The sequence below is a fragment of the Nannospalax galili genome, unplaced genomic scaffold (genome assembly GCF_000622305.1).
Source record: "Nannospalax galili isolate Female #2095 unplaced genomic scaffold, S.galili_v1.0 scaffold380, whole genome shotgun sequence".
NCBI lineage: Eukaryota > Metazoa > Chordata > Mammalia > Rodentia > Spalacidae > Nannospalax > Nannospalax galili.
This window is the reverse complement of record NW_008348568.1, coordinates 7,067,757-7,088,438: the sequence shown is the minus strand read 5'-3', so window position 1 is coordinate 7,088,438 and position 20,682 is coordinate 7,067,757. Positions and strand designations below refer to the sequence as shown.

At 41.2% G+C, this 20,682-nt stretch overlaps 1 protein-coding gene across 3 annotated transcripts in view; it reads left to right on the top strand.

Moving 5' to 3' along the window:
• Adcy8 (adenylate cyclase 8) overlaps positions 1 to 20,682 on the top strand; it is a 289,342-nt gene that overhangs the window by 173,391 nt on the left and 95,269 nt on the right. For 2 of the 3 annotated variants that reach the window (XM_008845490.2, XM_008845491.1), the window contains exon 8: positions 16,538 to 16,735. The exons of the other annotated variant lie outside the window; for it this stretch is intronic. In XM_008845490.2, coding sequence (XP_008843712.1) covers positions 16,538 to 16,735 — 198 coding nt within the window. The remainder of the gene's footprint in view (positions 1 to 16,537; positions 16,736 to 20,682) is intronic. 3 annotated transcript variants of the gene reach the window in all.

Here is a 20,682-nt window from a genome sequence, read left to right as displayed (position 1 = left end):
GGACTACTCTTTCTCTGAGGGAGGCCTTCAAGTCCCTAATAAAAATAGCCTCCTTAGACAGTTGCTGGCCCATTTTTTGAGACAGAGACCACTTACTTACCTCAGATCAGCAGCTCCTCATGAGCGGTGAGAGTGCAGATCAAACGACAGCGATCCGGTGCAGTTCCTTTCACTTTGTCGGAGGCCGTCCTCAAACGTGTACCCGGGTCTGTCTTCAACTGTCTCTGTCTGGCGAGGATCCGTACCTTGAGCCCCACGTTTAGGTGCCACTTGCCCCCGCCTGGGGGGACCCTGTACCGTAAAGCTCGAGGGGGACCACTCCCTGAAAGGAAAAACGGGTGAGAAAGAGGAGATGGAGCCCAAGCAAGTCCACTTGTCAAGGGTCGCTTTATTGTATTGCAATCTTTTCTTATATACAGTTTGTATTTAGAAGGGGTTGAAGAAGTTGGTCAAAAGGTTACAGCATTTTTATGGGTATGGGAGGGGGACTGAGCAATTCAGCAACGTGACTGACCACCAGGTGTTCCAAGAGATTACTGCATGACTTATCTTTTCCGAGAACTGTTTGCAAGGGGAAGAGAAAGATAACCTTGCCATAAATTCTTTCTCAAGGTTACTAGTGCAGGCAGAATTTCCTGCTTAAGTCAACTGTTTGTAGAGCTATATTATATTTTTTGGTAATGATTGTTGTTTCTCCAGCTCCTGACAAATATTATTAATAACTTTAATGGGATTTTTATGGCATGCAAGATGCCAGGAAAGATGCAGCAATGCCTTTAGGAACGAGGCTCCTTTTTGGAGCCCGGGTTCTGCCTTCCATTAGAGTGGGATGGCCATCCATCCCTTTTACATGCACGAGGCATGAGATTCTAGGTATTTGCCTATTACTCCTCCAGGCCTTTTAGAAGATTTATGTAGAGAAAAAAAAATATGCTGTTGGTGTCCCCAAAAGTGTATATTAGTTATTTCTACATAACAGACTGTCACTGGTAACTTAGAATTAACATGTACATATGAGGACTCTTATTATTTTTTTTTTAATTTTATGTGTAAGTGTGTATTGTGCGCATGTAGACAAGTGCACCCGTGTTGTGCAACACCCACCGAGGTTAGAGGAGGCTGTCTGATCCCCTGGGACTGGAATTATGGACAGCTGTTAGCTACCATGTGGGTGCTGGGATTCGAACCCAGGTCTTCTGCAAGAACAACCAGTGTTCTTAAATGCTGAGCCATCTCTCCAGCCCTGTATCGTGAGGACTCTTAAGTATAAATGGAATTTTGATATTCTACATAACAAAATGAAAGAAAATGGCTTCACTATCTGGAACACAGGTGAATTGTTCACAGGTAATCTAGGAAATGTTGGTCTAATGCTGGTACTCTAGGAAGTATTGACCATGTTGACACCACCTACACATACTTTCCAGATAGCTCTTGCAGAAGCTTTTTATGCAATGAGACAATCACAGCTCCAAGACCCCATTAACTTTCTGACAGATATGTAGTAAATAGCAGAGCTAGAATAAAAGCAAAGCTATGTCTCACTCTAAACTACGTACTTTTCATCAAAACACAGCACCTTTTCCTTGATGCCCTGAGTATATATGCTGAGTTTCTACTTTCTGTCTTGTTTTTCAAGTAGGTCAGTCCTATAAGGGGTAGATGTGTGTGTGTGTGTGTGTGTGTGTGTGTGTGTGTGTGTGTGTTTTGAAATACATGGTCACTGGTTCTCAAAAAGTATTTGGAAATACTCTGTAACAGCTCAAGGAAATGTTTCTCTATCTTACCAATAGCTAGCTGCTCATCAGCTGGGTGCCCACCTCATAACAAAACAGACAAGTGACCTTTTGATTTAGTCTCAGTTAGTTTAAAGGATGTTGAGACCAGAAGAAAAGGGAATGCTGACAGAGGCACTGGCTGGGCTGGCCAGGCTGAGACAAGAACATGTCCAGTTACTATGTCCTCTGCAGTCCCTGCTGGGAGTTTTCTTAAATTCTATTCTCTAACTCCTTTTCAAGAAAAGATAAATTCTCTCATCCCTTTCCTGATTAAAACCCTCATGAAAATCTGTTGCTACTCTCCAAGTTCCTCATAGTAAACTGGTCAGCCCCATAGGCAATGCATTTTGTGACTTTTGGATAGATCTCTGCAGGTCCCAAAATGTAACCATACAGGGACCCTTGATGAGAATTGTTTGAATGGAAATTTAGTAGAACTAAAGAATAGCCCTGATTTCTCCACTTACTAACTACTGAGAAACCTTGTTTAACCACATTTCCTACCCATGACTCAATATATTCGTGTTTACAATGGCAGAACTGTCATGGCTGACCCAATAATCAGCTCTGACTATTCTTTCTCCACCTCCACCATAGATACATGCTGGGGTCTGTGGTTGTCCTGAACGAGTTACAACTACTTCAGAATTCTACCTTTCAAAGCCCAGGGAATATGACTCACTAGAAAGTGATAGGGATACCTACTGTTTATAGTTATCCCAAGACAGAGTGTTAGCTTAATCCCATTAGAATATCTTAATACATGAAAACCAAATTCACAGAGTTAAAGCAAAGGAAACTTAAAAGAATGTGAGATCCTCCTCTTTGCAGACTGGACACTGGTTCAAGTCCATCTGGTGGGATCTCCACGGCCTCCTTGATCAAGAGGACAGGTGACTCACCACAGTTACAGGACATTTTGAGAGATGCTCCATAGTCCCCTGGAACTTAGTCGACCTTGGAGGGCAAGGTCCTTTAAGTCCCTCTGACCAGATTAGTATAGGCCTCAAAGTATGGCTGTTAAACTTCCAAGAAGTACCTGTCTGGTACTTTTAATTATCATGTGCTGTGTAGATAAAGTGTGGGAAAAGGCCAAACATTCTCAGATAAACCTTGACTGTACATATGTTCCTTGAGCTAGTTATATGTATAATTTGTCAGTAGGTTGTTGGACTAATATGGTTCCCTCTGGTTTTTTTTAAACTAGCTAGGCATTATTTATCTCTCTCATTTTCTAACACTTCCACCATGGTTTCCCCATTTTTCACATTTCTTCTCTTATGGTCTCTCCTCTCTTGAGGTCCTTCTTCTTCCATGCTTCCAAAAGAAGCCAGCCATGGTCAGGCAGGACATTTGACTTATCTTCACATGGATGGAACTGGTTAAAGAAAGGAGCTAGGAGCTCCTCTCAAGCCCATGTGACCCCTGAGAACCAGATCCTCAAACACCCTTAAGAATAAAAATAAGTTGGTTAATCTGGGACAATTACATAGTCTTAAACACCCAAGAGGGAAGTATAACCAAAGATTAAAGTGATCAGTATAATTTTTTAATAGTCCATGTGTATAGCTAAAGGCTACATAACAAGAAACAATGCCAGACATGAAATACCTTCCTTTGAGTTGTTGGCCAGGGTGGCCCAAGAGGCTCCCAGATAGTAACCCAGCATAGAAATGGGAAAATGAACAGCAGACCCCAATCTTACCTAAAGGAATGTTGGCAACTGATTGCTCCTAGATGAGGAAGAACTGATCTTCCTAAAACAAGGAATTCTAGATAGTCTGACTAGATTCAGAGGATGGACTAGCACTGGGTAATGGCTGCAGGCACTGATAACACAGTGGACAGTAACAGGGATGATGGAGTATATGGGCTCCAGTGGAGTGGAGGAGGGTATGGGAGGGTGCCATTTGGGATGCGGGTTTAAAGATGAATAAGATTGTTTTGGATGTTCTGTATGAAATACAAACAAAAAATCAATAAATAAAAAAGCAATAATAATTTTTAAAAAAGAATGTGAGATAAATTTCACATAACCAGGCAATGAAACACCCTTTTCTTAGCATTCTGGATAATTGAGTTTCGATTTCACGGAGATGAACTTCCAAGCACCATCCCCAAAGACCATCACACTTTGCCTTCAGGGTCCTGTTTTGAACAAGATCTTTGTATCTTATCAAGTAACATTGATCTCTGGAATTCGGTTTTCCTTTCTTCTTGTTTATCCTCCCAAAGATTAAGGTATGAATAGTGTCAGGCCCTTTAACATGCATACACATGCCCACAAGGAAAAAACACACTAAGTTCAAACTCACTTTGTCATGTTCAGGGGAGCAAGTCACTCCCACCAAGAAGCTCACTCATTCATCAACCATTTACTGAGTAACTGCAGTTGGCTAGGTGAGGTGCTAGTGTGGGGCCCAGAGAAATGAAAAGGGCCATTCAAATGCTTAGGAGCTTGCGGTTCAGTGCTGTTACTGGAAGATCACCAGGGAATGTGAACATTTCCATGATTATAGCTGTACAGAGCAGTAAATAAGGGGAAATTGAGCTGAGGGAATCAGGGAAGGCCTTCCCAAGGAGGAAGTAACTCAGAAATGAGGGAACAGGATCCAGAAAGGAAAAGTAAGTCTACTTTCTTGGCCTGATTTCCTGGTGCTCCAAACCAAAGAACAGTCTTCCCTTTCTCCATACAGAACTTAACCTGAAATTCCTTTCTAAGAAAACCATTCAAAATATTGGATACTGGGAAAATGTGTCTCCAGAGTTTTGTTTTGTTTTGCTTTGTTTCTGTGAAAGCTACCAAATATGGAGCTGTTCATCTTTAGTTTCAGTATACAGAAAATCAGAGGTAAATTTTTCTCCATAGGTCATTTGTTTCTTGATTATTTTAACATCAGATTGGATTTTGATGCTCTCTGGGTGGAGCATCTGCAGGGCTGGTACTGAGAACATGGGAGACTTTAGGAATTTCACTGACGTTAATCTATATTACTCCAATAACATGGCTTTTCCTGACAGTACAAACCCAGATTGCCCTGGGCCCTGACTGACTCTGAAGATAGTTGCTGAGCTCAGACAAGGAGTCATTAGAGGGTCTGGCTTTTCACTTTGCTCAGAAAGGCAAGTGGTTTTGAAGCCTTCCAGGGAGTGTTTAGTGGATTAAACACAATGTCATCTATTAACACTGACTAGTTACCCTCTTTTTTCTGAAGTTCCTGAAATAGATGTAAATGCTATGAAAATGTGGCTTCTGCAGAACTATAGATTTGGAAATCAGCACTTCAGTTGGTAAACATAGAGCATGCAGCTTGTGGGTATGTCACAGCCATTAATGACTGCAAAGTTTTAATGAAACTACTTGGAGTCTTTTGCTCACTATAGGTTGACTCAGTGTTTGTGAGTCATAAACAGGCTGGACAAACAGGAATCAGTAAGTGGAGTTTTGTTTATTGGATTGTTTGTTAGTTGTAATAGTGAGGATAGGAACCAGAGCCTGTAATATACTTAGGCAAACACTCAAACTGAGTTACACCCCAGCTGGCCTCCAACTTACTCTATAGTCAAGGCTGGCCTTGAAATTGTTATCCTCCTGCTTCAGCCTCATAAGTAGCTGGGATTACTGGTCTGCACCACCAGGCCTGGACTGTTTTAATATGTGAAAATGAGTCTGAAGAAAAACAGCAAGTACATGAATTTTCCCTGACTTTCTCCCCAATTTGTTTCCAAACTTATGATACAAAGGATACCTTCTATTATTCTTTAAATTTTCTTTATTATTTTTTAGTTTATATGTATTAGTGTTTTGCCTGCATGTATGTAAGTGTACCATATGAATGCAATGCCCACAGAGGCCAGAGAGGGTGTCAGATCCTCAGGGACTGGAGTTGTAGACAGTTCTTAGGCACCATGTGGGTGCTGGGAATTGAACACAGGTCCTCTGGAACAACTTCAAATGTTCTTAACTGCTGAGTCATCTCTCCAGCCCCATCTTCTATTATTTTGACACAATGAAATTTGTATCTATGAAAGCTTGACTTTCCAAACAAAATTGCACTTAATGTAAATGACTTTTTTTTTCCAGTTTTTCAGTGACTTAGCCCGCATGTCATATCTTGCCAGTGTTACAGTCCTACAACACCAAAGAAACCTTATTACCCTGGGGCAATTTAATTCAAGCAAAGCAAAGACATTCAATATTTTCGTTGGTATAAAAATCCACATGTTAGCTATTCATATGAATGCTTGTTTTGAGTGAGGTTGGTGTGAATAAGGATTTGCAGTGGCTTACCTGGGGAGTACACAGGACTGGTGGAACTTTTTCTAAACTCCTCTCACTTCTCAAGGATCCCAGGCCACAATTGTGAATTCCACATTGTGAACACTTACATCCAGTATGTGTCATCTCACTCTGAGACTGTGATGTCACCCCCAGTCCCTTAAAGGATCTCTTTACATCACGAGGTACAGCTTTGCATATGCTGTGTATGGCAAAACCCAGTGAAGAGTCCATATTTTGGACATGCATGCATACCCTCACAAACTGCCTTTTCTTATAGCATTGACATTTCTGAAAGACTGATATCTTTTATGTTTACCAAAAAAAACCCTGAGTAATTTGGGTTCATTCATTTCCTGAGATGAAATTTTACAGGTTGTTTAATCAACCATTTTGTTAGTGAGGCAGTGGTTACTTCTCTAGCCACAGCCTATGGCATTTTGGCCAAACTATTTCAGTGCCAGGGATACAAGAATTCACACCTACCTGCGTCCCTATAAATAAACCTGTTTCAGCTCCTCTCTTTCTCTAGCTTACAAGTAGCCTGTGAAACAGGCCCATCCTACCCTGTCCTTGCATTCATTCTACCTTAATCTGAGGTGAAGTCAGTGTTAAAGTCAGTGTTGATTTCTGGGGGCAAGCTCCCAAATGCAGAAACTTCAATGATGCCTCTCAGTCCTACTAGTGGAAAGTTCAAGGAGGAAGTTGTGAGATTCAGATGAACAGCATATTAGCAAATACCTTCTGTGGGATCAGCTGAAACTGGGAGTGCCTTGCCACCTGTTAGTTAATCTCTTCCTCTCAGATAGCTTGAAGTTCAGGACACAAGGTGAAAAAAACCAAACAAAGAATTTCACAGATCTTTTCATCTTTATTGAAGTTAACATACAGACAATATTTGGAAACTCTGAGTTCTGTCTTAAAATGGGAATTAACAATGCTCCCAATGACCTGGGCCCTGAATTGATATTATTCGCACTTATTTGGACATTGGAAAAAAGCACAAATTATACTGGAACCCGCTGGCAGGTTTGTTAGAAATTTCTGAACTATTAATTCAGAAAATGGAACATTGTGACCCTTGCTATTTTATTTCCTATAAGCTGTGAGACTGTTATGAATTTCTTAAAAGCTCTTCTGGGGTAGGATCTCTTAGACTTCCTTCCAGAGTGAGACCTCATTATACAGTCCTTTAGCTTTTTATTGGTGAGCAGATGTTATTGATGAAAATAACTGAAAACAAAAAGTGAGTAGGATTCTTACCTAAAAAATGAATGAAAGATCGTTTTGATGTGGGATTTCATTTTCTCTTCATGCAGAAATGGAAAATCACAGCAACTTAATTGTTGCTCCTTCTTTATAGGAAATACTCCAATTTCCTAGACTCCACTCCCATAAAGAAGGGAAAATATTGCATTCAGATTCTTAGAGACCTTATGTAGTCTCTAAGTTGATATTTATCTAAATGCCACTTTGTGCCTTCTTACCAGATAAAAGTATTTCAACTTACATTCAAAGAAATCTCCAATCCCTAGATTTTGGGAAAATGTTGTGCCTTCTCCAGACACAACAACATTCTACCTGAAACCCTGAATACAAAACATTCAAAGTGTCCCAAGAAATGCTCTTCCTTAAAAAGAGCACATGATATTTAAGATGATGGATATGCAAATTAGCATGATTCACTTATCCTACCATATTCATATAATACTACCATGTGTCCCATGAATTATATATATGTATATATGCTGATAATTTATCAAAAAGACACAAAATAACTTTTTGTGTAGCGGGAACCTTCTCTTCTGAAGGGTGGATCTGGATTTTAACAGAGTATAAGAAGTAAATTACATTACTGTATGCAGATGAGATGGTCTTATCTAGGCAAAGTGTAATTCTTATGTCCATAGGGATTTGGCATTAGACTGAAAGGCAGGACCTCTGCCTTTTCTGTAGCCCAAACCATGCAGTCAGAAAATGGAGGAGTAGAGGCCTCAAATCAGACACAGGAGCTGTTACTTGAGGAAGATAGAAGAATGGTCCAAGAATCAGTTAAAGCAAACTGAGCCTCCTACTTCTGAGTGCAGACTTAAGTCTGAAATAGGAAACAGTCTTTGAGAAAAGACAGGCATAAGAGAGGGTAAGCCACAGAGCAGCCCTGAGCTTGCTGAACTTGGCACCCTCTCTAAGTCTCTCAAATCAACAGTGAGCTGGCCTTCACTCTCAACCACTGACACCTGAATGTTAAGGCTACCACAATCATCTCCCGGGGGAGCTAAAAATGCAGAGTCCTTTCCCTAATGAATTTTAGTCTTCTGCAAGCTAGCTCATGGAAAACACTCAAGCCAAAGTTAGTCTAGACCTTGATTCCAGAAAAAACTCAAAGTTCTCACTTACCGATCTGTGGTCACTGGTGCCATAGGCACTCAGAGCTGGCACTAGGGAAGGCAGTCTCTGGATTCCCAGAATCCAAATACAACCTCACAGTGAGCTGCAGCATAAGGCCTCCTTTGAAGGGTCTTCCTCTGGCCTGGAAATGTCAACTGTCATTGTAGTGTCTTTTATTTCATGTCGATCAAAAACTAGGCATTTTATTGAATAGTAGGAAAGTAAAATTTTTACATAACAAGATTTGATAAACAAGATCTTTCTGAATTTGGAGTCTGCTTAGGAGAGAACATGGAAAAATAAAAGGACGTTTGGTAGTAAAAGACTAGGAATGCTCTCCTAGAGCTAATCCTGGCATGGATAGTCTTGTACCCATCCATTCAGTTACTCGTTCTATACATATTTATTAAGAATCCAGCAGATATACCATGTGCCGTATTCCTGATCATATTTGAAGCACTCCCTGTGCCTGATCTCAGGGAGAACAGAGTCTGAAGAATAAACACACACATAATTAAGAAATAGAAATAAATTGCAGTAATTATTGTGCTAAGGTCAATGTGGGCTCATAATGGGCTTCCTGAGGGAAGAGATGACTGAATTCATTTTCAAAGCATAGGGAGGAGCATGTTCTGTTGCATTATATATAATGGAATGAGTAATTGTTTAACAGATCAGGTATGTTAGGTGCCCAAGCTCCAATATGGAGTCAGATCTCACTTGCATGGGGCCTGAAGATGCATATAGGTGTTTACACATGGTGTGGACAGACTTGAAAGTGTCATATGTGGAATCCACAGAATTATGGGTTGGGGAAATGGAAGCCAGTCTCCAGGAGAACCAAATTTAGCATGCTGAAAGGAGGCTACATGCAGGGAGACAGGTAGATCTTACCCAGAAACTAGTCCAGTTGTGTGGAATATAAGAATAAAAGCAAGGCAAGGCTTTGAGCATTCTTTGTAAAATATTATCCCAGGAAGCATATAGAATCAATTCAAGAAAAGGCAGTTTGTGATCAAGATGTTCGGACAGTACAGAAAATAAAAGTCTTATGTCTGCAGATCTCATTAGTGTCTTTACTTCAGTAATATGCACTGTGAAATCTCAATAAATGGATACATGACTTTTCTTATTCAACAAGCATGTCCTGAGCAACTACAAAGTATGAGGCATTGGTTCAGGCAGCTCATGGCAGAAATGACCAAGTCTCCTGTCTCAATGAGAATAGTAAGAAAAACATCAGAAAGCAGATGTTGGACCCCTATTTCCTGAACTGATGGTGCTAAAGAAACACAGTGTTATGACAAACCCTCTCATGTTGCATTTCTTGGAGAATTTGGGGGTGGGGATTACTTAGAAGGACCTAGTCACGAGACAGAGCACCCCGGTCCTGAAACTGTGTGAGGTGACTCTCAAAGAATCTTCAGGGGTGTTGTAGAGGATGTACCAAGGCCAGAAGATGTGAGATGTAAGAGCTACAATTTTTTCTTTCTCTTAAAAATGTTTACTGATTAATTTTGTTCTTTGACAATTTCATACATGTATCTAATGCGTTCTGATTTCTCTCTCCCTTCTACCCTTACTATCAACTCCCCTCATCCCTACTAGCCTCTTTCCCAAATTCATGACTTTTGGGTTTGTTTTATAAAGCATTTAGCTTAACCAGGGCCATCTGTGTGACCATTGGACTGGAACTCTCCATTGGAGCCTCTTGGGGTCACCAGTGAGTACACAACAGAAGGCAATGGCTCCTCCTCTACCAAATATATCAGTTGTGAATGGTTTATCAGTGAGGGATAGGGCCCCCTGAGCCCCTCCTATAGTCATGCCTGGCTATTGATGGACTCAGTACCAATATCTGTAGCTGCTGTGAATTCAAACTGCAATGGCTATGTCTTCCTCAGAAGATGGTGTTTCAAAGTCTTCCCCATCTTCTAGCTCTTACATTCTTTCTACCCCCTTTTCTGCAATGGAAGATTAGATGGGTCTCACTGGTGTACTCTCAGCCTTAAATCTGAGTGTTGGTAGGAAATTGATGAATCTCAGTCTATGGCCCCCTATGAAGTGACAGGGCTTGAAATAAAACAGAGCTTCAGTGGGTACACAGAAAATGATGAACCCTTATGAAAGGTCTTCATGTCTTAAACCAAATCATGAGCAAAGGAGTTTCATAACCTCCCCATCCAACTCAAGCACAGCTAATGAAGTGCCACCAAGCCCCTATGATGGCAATTTCTACAACTCCAAGACTCTCAAGCAAGACCCGTCTTGGCTTCAGAAGGTCTGTAGTTCACATCTGGACTTTGGTCTGCCTTAAGCAAGTTTGAGGGAGAGAGCAATTTCAGAAAAACCCAAAGACAGAATGGGGCACAGTAAGGACATCCCTAGGAACCACAGCATCTATTTTGTGAAGGAAATTGGAAAGGAGAGACCATTCCAACCAAAAACGGACATTCCTACAGCTCTATTATGACCTATCAGTTATCAAAAATACCAGAGATGATAAAGAAAATCATCTATTTATAGCATTATTTTATAACGTCATAATATTTGGAGCATTACAAGTATAAACACAAAATATAATTTTGCAACACCATTCTGAGCTTCCAAATTTCTAGAAACACCAGCTAAAAACTGAGTGTATGTACTAGTCACTTTTCTGTTGTTATGATAGAAACACTGCCTAAACCAACTTATAAAAGGAAGAGTTTATTTGAGCTTATGGTTCCAGGGGAATTACAGTCCATCATGGCCAGGATGCATGGTGGCAGAGGTGGCTGGAGGAGGAGCAGAAGCTATGTTCTCACATCATCAAGCTGGCACAGGAAGCATGAGAGCAACAGGAGATCCGGCAAGGCTTAAGAACTCTCTAAGCCCACCCCCAGTGACATGCTTCCTCCATGATAGCCACACCTTCTAAGACCTCCCAAAACAGTGCCACCATCTGGAGACAAAATGTCCCCATACTTGGAGCCTGTGGGGGACATTTTAATTCAAACCACCACATCCCACCCCTGCCCCCCATAGGCTTATGACCATATAAAATGCAAAATGCATTTAGTCCACCTTTAAAAGTCCCCATAGTCATTATCAGTCTCAATATAATCAAAAATCCGCAGTCCAAAATCTCTTCTGAGACTCAGGGAAATATTTTAACTGTAAGCCCCTATAAAACAGAAAGACAAATTACATACTCCCAACATACAGTGGAACCAAATATACATTACCATTTCAAAAGGGAGGAATAGAAGCATAGTGAGGAAATACGGGACCGAAACAAGACTGAAAACCAGCAGGACAAACACCAAATCCAGTAGCTCCACGTCCAACTTCTGGGACTTTACTCCCAAAGGGCTTAGATGGCTCAGTCTCTCCAGCTTTGCTGCATGCAACATACATCTCTCTATCGGACTGGTACAACTCCCTGTATGCAGGTCGTCTTGGCAGATGCCTCACAGCTCTGGCATCATGGACATCTTCCTGGGATCTCCATTGCCAACCAGGCTTCACCTTCACAGCTTCACACAATGGCCTATCAGGGCCTTCTTTATGCAGGGAAACCCCTGCTGCACACTGCCTGGCCTCAGCAGCTCTCTGAAACCATGAAGGAAGAACTGATGACCCCTTCATTCTTGCTTCTGTCATGACTCTAAAGCCAGCACCAGGTGAACGACACTGCCAAGTTTGACTACAAGTTTGGGATGGACTCCAGCCTGCTTTATCCATTTTCAAAGGTTTCTCTTCAGTGGTCCCTGCAGCACTTTGTTTTCACAAGTTGGAGGCTTGACTGGGCGTGGTACTGCCCTGGAGGCACTCCCTATTCTTCTTTAAGTTTGAATCTCTAGGCCCCTCCTTAATCACTTTAATCTCCTTATTAAAGGGATCCTCTCCAGCACAGTCCAAGCCTCCAACATTTATCTTCCTAGTGCTCTTTTTCAATCCAAACTGTATTTATTTCTGTCCCATTTGCTCTTTTTCAATGTAGATCTGCACAATATTTACCATTAATAGCCTCCACCATTTCTACATTAGGCTGTCTTGAAATTTCTTCCATCAGAGAAATTATTCCATTGCTTTTCATCTTAGCCTCAGGCAAGCTTTTAGGTTGAGGGCAGACTCCAGCCAGACTCTTTGTCAAACTATCCTAAGTGCTACTTAAGTCCTTATTTCCCTCTGTAACTACATTGTTCTCAGCACTACTTTCTTCAAGGCCCCTACTAGAATGGCCTATTAACCTCCACTTACAGCAATCAATCACTTTTCTAGCCCAACCTTCCAAAGTCTTCCACATTTCTTCAAAACCCCACTGGTCAGGTTCTTCACAGCCAACACTCCACTCCTGGTACCAATTAGTCACTTTTTGTTGCTATGATAGAAACACTGACCAAAATGACTTACAAAAGGAAGAATTTATTTGAGCTCATGGTTCCAGGGGAATTATAATCTGTCATGGCCAGGATGCATGGTGACAGAGATGGCTGGAAGAGGAGCAGAAACTAAAGGTTCTCACATCATCAAGTTGGCACAGGAAGCAAGAGAGCAACTGGAGATCCGGCAAGGCTTAAGAATTCTCTAAGTCCACCCCCAGTGACCGGCTTCCTCCAGGATAACCACACCTTCTAAAACCTCACCAAACAGTACTACCATCTGGGGACAAAATGTCCAAATACTTGGAGCCTATGGGGGACATTTTCATTCAAACCACCGCAGTGCACATAGTACTGCTCTATGTTACTATAATATATATTTTAATTATATACTGGAATGTACATTTGAATATATTCACATGCGTACATACATGCTGTGTTACAATCAAGGGTGTTCTTAGTGCTCCCCACTTTCTTCCATTTCCACTTGTGTTTCTTATTCTGTACCAACTATTAGAAGATCTTGTAAAGATTAGAATCAAATTTGAAAACCTAAGCTCTGTTTTGACCTGATTTCAATCTAGCTCACATGCACCTCAAGTCTTAAAAAGAGAAACTCTAGCCTATTAAATTAGCTCTCTCTGGTGTGACTGTATATAGGTAAATAAGTCATGGCACATCTTCCCCAGTACTTCTCACAAATGAGTCACTGTGAAGATAAAAGTCTGAGCTCCTAATATGGGAGTGTTAGCCCACTAGGTAACATGTGACTCACTCTAGTCTTTACTGATGTACAGTATCACAAATCATCCGAAACCATGATTGCCCCAAAAGTCATATATTCTCTGCAGTGTTTGCAGAGTTACACAAAGGCAGATGATTGGCATGTGTCTGTCTCTGATATAAATTTGTTTGACCCCTTGAGTTGATATTGTTCTTCTCTAGAGCACATGTGGCCTAAAGTTAGTTATGAGTCTTGCCACATCAATGACAGTTTGGTGAAAGTGTCTCCTCAGTTAGTAACTTTAACCTGGAGGTTTCAATGATGAAAGAGGGATAAGTCCACATTCACTCTCATTTGAAACAACCTCACAGATAGCCGGGACTGTTATGAGGAATGAGGAAGCTTGAAAGGACAATATTTCACTGGTCTTGGCCTCATAAAAGTGACCAATGACCCAGAATCCTCCTCCTATCAAACCCTGTCAACCAGGAAGCAAAATCTGTTCCTAGTTTCCAAAGTCTTCCACACACCAACATCAGTTCCTGGTTACACTTTCAGCAGTTCACATCAACATGAGTTTATCCAATTAAATGAATTAAATGTGTTTGTCTGGGACATAGCTCAGTGGTAGAGCTTTTACTTAGCATATTCAAAGCCCTGGGTTTGATCCTTAACACTGCTAGAATACAATTAATAATTAATTCAGTGTGATCTAAGGATTATCTCTTATTCCAAGATTATATCATTCTTGGAACAAAAAACATAAGCCATTCTTTTTATGAAATAATGGTTCTTGACCTCTTGAACTGATTTGATGATGATCTTCCCTTGAGTCTATGTACGCTAAAACTATGGTTGGTGCTGCTATGGCTAGGCCTGCTACACTAATTTTAGTAAGTCATTCCCAAAACTATGTTTTGCAACTTTCCTGCTCTGTGAGACATAGATAAGGCACTGATGGATTGCATAAGCGTGATTTAATTTAAGGAAGAAAAACTGTAAGAAAATTAAAATTACAAACAGCAATGGAAATGTCTAACCATAAATGCTCATAGATATTGTAACTGTTGGACTCCGGCTCTAAGCACATGCAGGGAGCATTCCGGCATCCTTCAGCCACAGTGTATGCCCAGACAAGGACAACAGAACACCCTCCTTACCTCCTCACCAATGCAGAAAACTAATTTTAATCCAAGCTGTATGGTAAGAATTTCTGCCTGCAAAACTAAATGGTAAATCAATGGAAGGGCCACCAGCCCAACTTCCTCTACTTTGTGAGGTACTGCATAACCACATTGATTCTCAAGGACTTCAGCACTCTGGCCCTGTGTGGATCCTGCTGTTCAGTTTTCTGCAACGTTGCTCCTGGTTCCTTTTCTCTACTCCAGGGCTTCTCTCTGCTTCTCCTTACCTTCTGCCTTACCTCCCCTGAACATCTGCCCTTTTCTCTGTAGTAGCCTCCTTGGTACTCAGAGCCAAAATCAACTGCTTCAGGGCACTACGTATATATTTTGCTTTGTCATGTTGGTCCATCCATTTATCCTGAGACTGGGAAAAAAGGGAGGGGGGTTGTAAATTCTACCAGTAATGAAGCTTTGTTATAGGATTCTTTAGAAAACTCAAATCTAGGTTATATTGACTATTCCCAAAAAGGTTAAAAAAGAAAGTTCTAATAGTACCACAGAAAGCATCCTTATCAATTGGGCTAGGTGACTTCAGAGAGGTCAAAGCCCATGACTCCAGCTTGACCCTGAAGGCAGCAGGCTCGATTCACCTCTGAATGAGCTCATAACTCTTAAACAATTCTCTCCAAGGCTACTGGTGCATGAAAGATTGGAGCAAGAGACTCTCCAAGTCCTCCATTGCCTCTCATGTGCTTTCATGTGATGATTTTGTAATCTTACCTAAGTCTAGCCTCTGTTCCAAGCCTAGCCATGCTAAGAGGCTGGCAGAGCAAAGCGGATGGCAGTAAATGCATACCAAGGTGAGGAGCTTGCACTTCCTCACTGCACCGATGCAGCCTCTGCCTCTCCTCAGGGAAATCCTGAGGGTGGACTGGGCTCCTCTGCCCCTATATCTCTTCAGGCCAACTTGTCATTTGTTTTGTTTTTAGCTTTTTAAAGAAGCCATCTAAAAGTGGAAGTGTGAGTGAGCATTGCATTTGGCTTGAACCAATCAGTTAGTTTTATCACTGGCCACTGAATCATGGGGAGACACGGTCTCTTGGCCAACCTGGTGTTTTCTCATGAGCCAATGCAATCTCTGCATCCATGTCCCAATATCCAGTTACCAATCATGGTGGTACACCTTCCTCTACCTCATGGTGTGTAACCCTGGGAAATGGTAGAATGCTGGAATTTGCTTGCATTTTTTTGCCTAAAGAAAATTATACATATATCTATATATGAATATAGATATATAGTGGTTTGTGCTGGGGAGAGACACTTTTAGACATAAAAATATTAGTAATATTTATCAAGTTTGAGGAGCAGAGCCTGGCACATAGGACTGTCAGTCTTTGAGGAATGCTTCAAGGGAAAATGCAAGCCACAAGCCACCTCACGTCTCCTCACCACCTTTAATAAAATGCCACATCAAGTGTGGAATCCATCCGGTGGGAGATGGCCACTTTGTGGGCTTTTCAGACATTCGAACTTTCTGTTATTTCTTTGGTTCTCTTTCTCTCCTACTTGGGCTGTGCCTGGTTAGAGGAAGAGTGGTACTTAACATTTCTAAGGCAACAATTCCCCAAATGCCTCAACCAAAGGAATTCAGTGCACCTGCTCAGAGGGAAGGGAAGTATTCCTCTTGATGTGATATTTTTCCAGGTTGCGTTTCTCTGAACCAAATGCTAACTGATAAATGTTGTAGCTTTCACTGAATACGACTGCATGGAATGCTGTGACTGTGTGCAATGCAACATGATCTAAAAACACTGCCTTTCTTTTTAATCCAAAGGGGACTAGCAGGTTTATTGTGTTTGCATGTGCTTTCCCTCTAGACTCTGGCTGCCCTAACAAGAAATTCAATAAATCTGCTTCCAAACCATCTTGCACAAGCTTTGCATGTCCAGTCTGGGCCTGAGGAAATTAACAAGAGAATAGAACATACCATCGACTTGCGGAGTGGCGATAAATTGAGAAGAGAGCATATCAAGCCATTCTCACTGATGTTTAAAGACTCCAGCCTGGAGCACAAGGTAGAGCTGAGTCTCCACAGTGGCTCTTTTTCTGAAGTAAATTATTGTCAATGTTCATGGGACTAGAGAGCACACCCAGGAGCTATGATTTTGCTGTCTCTGTTTGTTGTTTGATTGGTTTGATTTGATCGGATTCGTACTGTCTTTTCTTACTCTTTTTGAAAATGATGAGTAGACCAAAAGTCATGAAAGAAGATGCTAGTTAGACAAAGAGATCCTTAACTTTACACTTTAGGGAAAAGATGTCTGAAAGAGCAAAGACCCTTTAACTCAGTAACTGTCAAAAGAGTTTCTGCCACTTTGAGACTATGAAGCAAAGCAGCATTGCCAAGCAGTTGCTGCAGCTCTTGGGTGAATGCACTTTAGTTATAGCCCTTGCAACATAATCATGTGGACTCCAGAGATCTGATGTAAACATAAGCAGCAAACAGTCTCAGATTTTTAGATATTATCCTAATTTCCCGTTATGAGCCAGATCAGACTCCACCTCCAATCCAGATCAAGTAATGACTTGTGGATTCTGAGTCAGGGTTAGTTCCTTCCTCCTTTTCTATGTGACATTTGATAAGTAAAGTAACTTCTCAGAGCACACATGCCTTTCTATAAAGGAGGATAATGAAAAACATACCTCCCTCACAGGTTACCTTAGTTATGTTGCTGTTGCTGTGATGAAATACTCAGATGAAAGCAGCTGAATGAAGAGAGGATTTATTTTGGCTCATCACTCAAGACACAGTGCATCATGGTTAGGGGTCAAGGTGCTTGAAGCAAATCATCACATTATCTCTGCAACCAGGAACAGAGAGCAGAAAATGCTGCTGCCCAGCTTCCTTCTACCTATTTATTCCATTCAGGAGCCCAACCCAGGGAATGGTGCCACCCACAGTTAGGGTGGATGTTCCTACCTCAATTAATCCAATCAAGAAAATTCACACACACACACACACCCAGAGGCTCACCTAATCTAGATCATCCCTCTCAGCAAGCTCAGAGTCTCCTTTCCTAGATGATTCCAGGTCCTGCCAAGTTGACAATCAATAGAAACCATCCCATCAGTTATTGGGAAAGTCTTCAAGACAACCTCTTGCTTAGGTGACTTGTTTAGTTATGGCAAACCATCACAATATTGATGGCTCTTTTCCTGTTCCTTTCCCCTACCCCAGCTCTGAACTGGGGAGCGGATGAAATAGGTGGAATGTCCTGCTTAACTGAGCTACTCCTTTGCACTGATAAAAGCAGACAGACTCAGAAGGTGTTTGACATCTGAGGAGCCCGCAACAAGAACAGCAGGGAATTTGCAAGCGAATTTCAGGAGTTTGATTCAATACTCTGTAAAGCTCCAATGAGCAATTCTTCTGTGAGTTTGCTCAGCTGGCTGGGAGATTTTGTTTTCCCAGTTCTGAGAACTCACACTTCTGTGCACATGTACCATTCCCAGTGAGTTTCTCTGATAACCGTCTACAGACTGCATTCTCCAAAATGAATACCTTCACCTATAATCTCCAATTCAAACTCCATTGTGTCTGTGTACTAACCAAATAGAAAGAAAAGAAACATTTTGCTTCGCTCAACAACCCCCAAAATAGCAGGTGTGATTTTCTTATTCATAATATAATTAAAGGCTTAAGGACCAAAATTAAATGCATTTTCTTTCCTGGATACTCTGTAGATGGAACTAGAACAAGCAGGGTGGCTATACAGAGAAGCTTCTCAATTAGCCTGTGTAGATACCTGTGTCCAGAGGTGGACAGAACCTTTTTTATTCTTTCCTTATAAAAATGTACTTGCTTCACTAATGACATAACTCCTGCAGACTGTAGCATCTAGTGTTTGATTTAACAATGTCTGGATTGCATTTGCAGTTCCTGGTACTGAAACAGTAATGGGTCTATGGGAGGCAAAGCATGTCTGAGTCTGAGTTCTCTGGCCAGGGGAGGTTTTTCCAAAGAGTTATAGGGCAGTACTCTGGACAGTCATGACATCTGGCCATTATTAGTCCAGCCGTGTGTCACCTCGTGTGTGCTCTATGAGTTGTCCCCTCCCTCATGTCTCAGAGACTTTCCTCACTGCCTTCTCTGAAATCCTCTCTAGAGACTAGGTAACTACTGAAGATAGATATATAATAGGTGGCATCAATTAAATATCTACAGCTATTAGTACAGAATGACTAATACAACAGAATAAAGTTGATGCTATCATAGACTTCAGCTTATGCTTGATCAAAAGAGAATCAGAGAAATAACTATGTAGCCTAGAGTGCTGGACTTGGAAGCCACAATGACACCAAGGCCGATGCTCTTGTTCCTATCAAAGCCTCTGCCCAGATTCCCAGGACTTCCTCCCGCGGGACCTTGCAAAAAGAAGACAATCCTGCCTGTCTTCATCCTTTCCTTTTTGAGCTCTGGATTAGAGAGAGGCCAATGAAAGGGGCTGGGAAAGGAGGTTATATAGGAAAGGGCCCTAATGCCTTCTCAAGTAAAAACAAGACTCTCAAACTGCAGGATTCTAGAACCAGAGAATTACTTTGGTGTGGTATATATGTTTGTGTGTGCATATATATATATATAATCTGTATCTCAGCTCATTGTATTCACAGAGAAACATCACTCTCACACTTACTAAGGAAAAACTGACCATTCAGGAAGTTAAGCAGAGGTCATAGAGTTCCAAATCCAAGAACCAAATCTATTTCGTTGACTCTAAAGTATCCAAGAGATGTTCTGTTTTGTTGCTCAGAAAGAACAGCTACCCAGTATGAAGTGTCTATGTGAAACACACACACACACACACACACACACACACACACACACACACACACACAAAGCTGAGTCAGCACCCTAGTGTAAAGACAAGCTGAGAAAAAAATAAAAAAAAAGCACCAGCACACAGGGACAGTTAAGAACCCCACACACCTACACCTGTTAGCAAGTAGATAGATGAAGGGAAAGAATTCTCCAAGATTCAAACTTCAGAAGGAAATCGCAAAGATTTGTACCTGAATTCGCATTCTGACTATGGTCTTTAAAATAGCCTCAGGCAGAGAATTTAAAGCAGTTGGTTGATACTGTCACCTGGTGGCCAGAAGACGCAATTACATACTTCCCCAGAAAGACCTCCTGGGTTCACGATTCCACAGGTACATCCTGATTTCAGAAGTATTGAAGTGTTTATGGTATCAGAAATTCACTTTTGATTAAAGCTTTGCATCTTAGAATATTTGAAATATAGATAGCATTTATACCTCCAAAATCTATTTTGTTCCCACTGTGCTGCCATGAGTCTTGAGAGCAGGTTTGGACCAGAAAAGCATTGTTTTCTAAAGAGAAAAGAAATGCAAACAATGATTGTGCCCCTGCAATGTTTGTAGGGAAGAAAAGGCTTCATTCTATTTTGGACAATAAGAAGAAACACTAATAAGAACTTGCCTACCTTTCTACCTTTATGAACGAATCACAAAGTACAAAGCTCCATTATAATGTATAGAAATATTATTCAGGCATTTCTTGATCATAGCTTACAAGAACTGGTGTGTATTGGGCTCAGAGCTGGCTCAGCAGTAAAGAGCACACACTGTCCTTTCTGAGGACCTACCTGAGTTCAGTTCCCTGGACCACATTTAGCACTTCAAAATTGCCTGTAATTCCAGTTCCAGGGGATCCAGCACCTCTGGCCTCCATAGATATCTGTACTCACATGCACATACCCACACACAGACACACAGATACACACATAATTAGATGAAATAATTCTTTTTCTAAAAAGAATTGATATGTTTACTGACAGTATCACATGCAACAGGACTTCTGTGTATCTCGTAGTGTTGCACAAGTATATTTGTTAAATGAATAAGAAAATGAGCAAAGGGTTAGAGAGATGCTCTATGTGCAAAGCACTTGCTATACAACTGTAAAGACTTGAGTCCACATCCTTAGAACCCACTTAAAGCC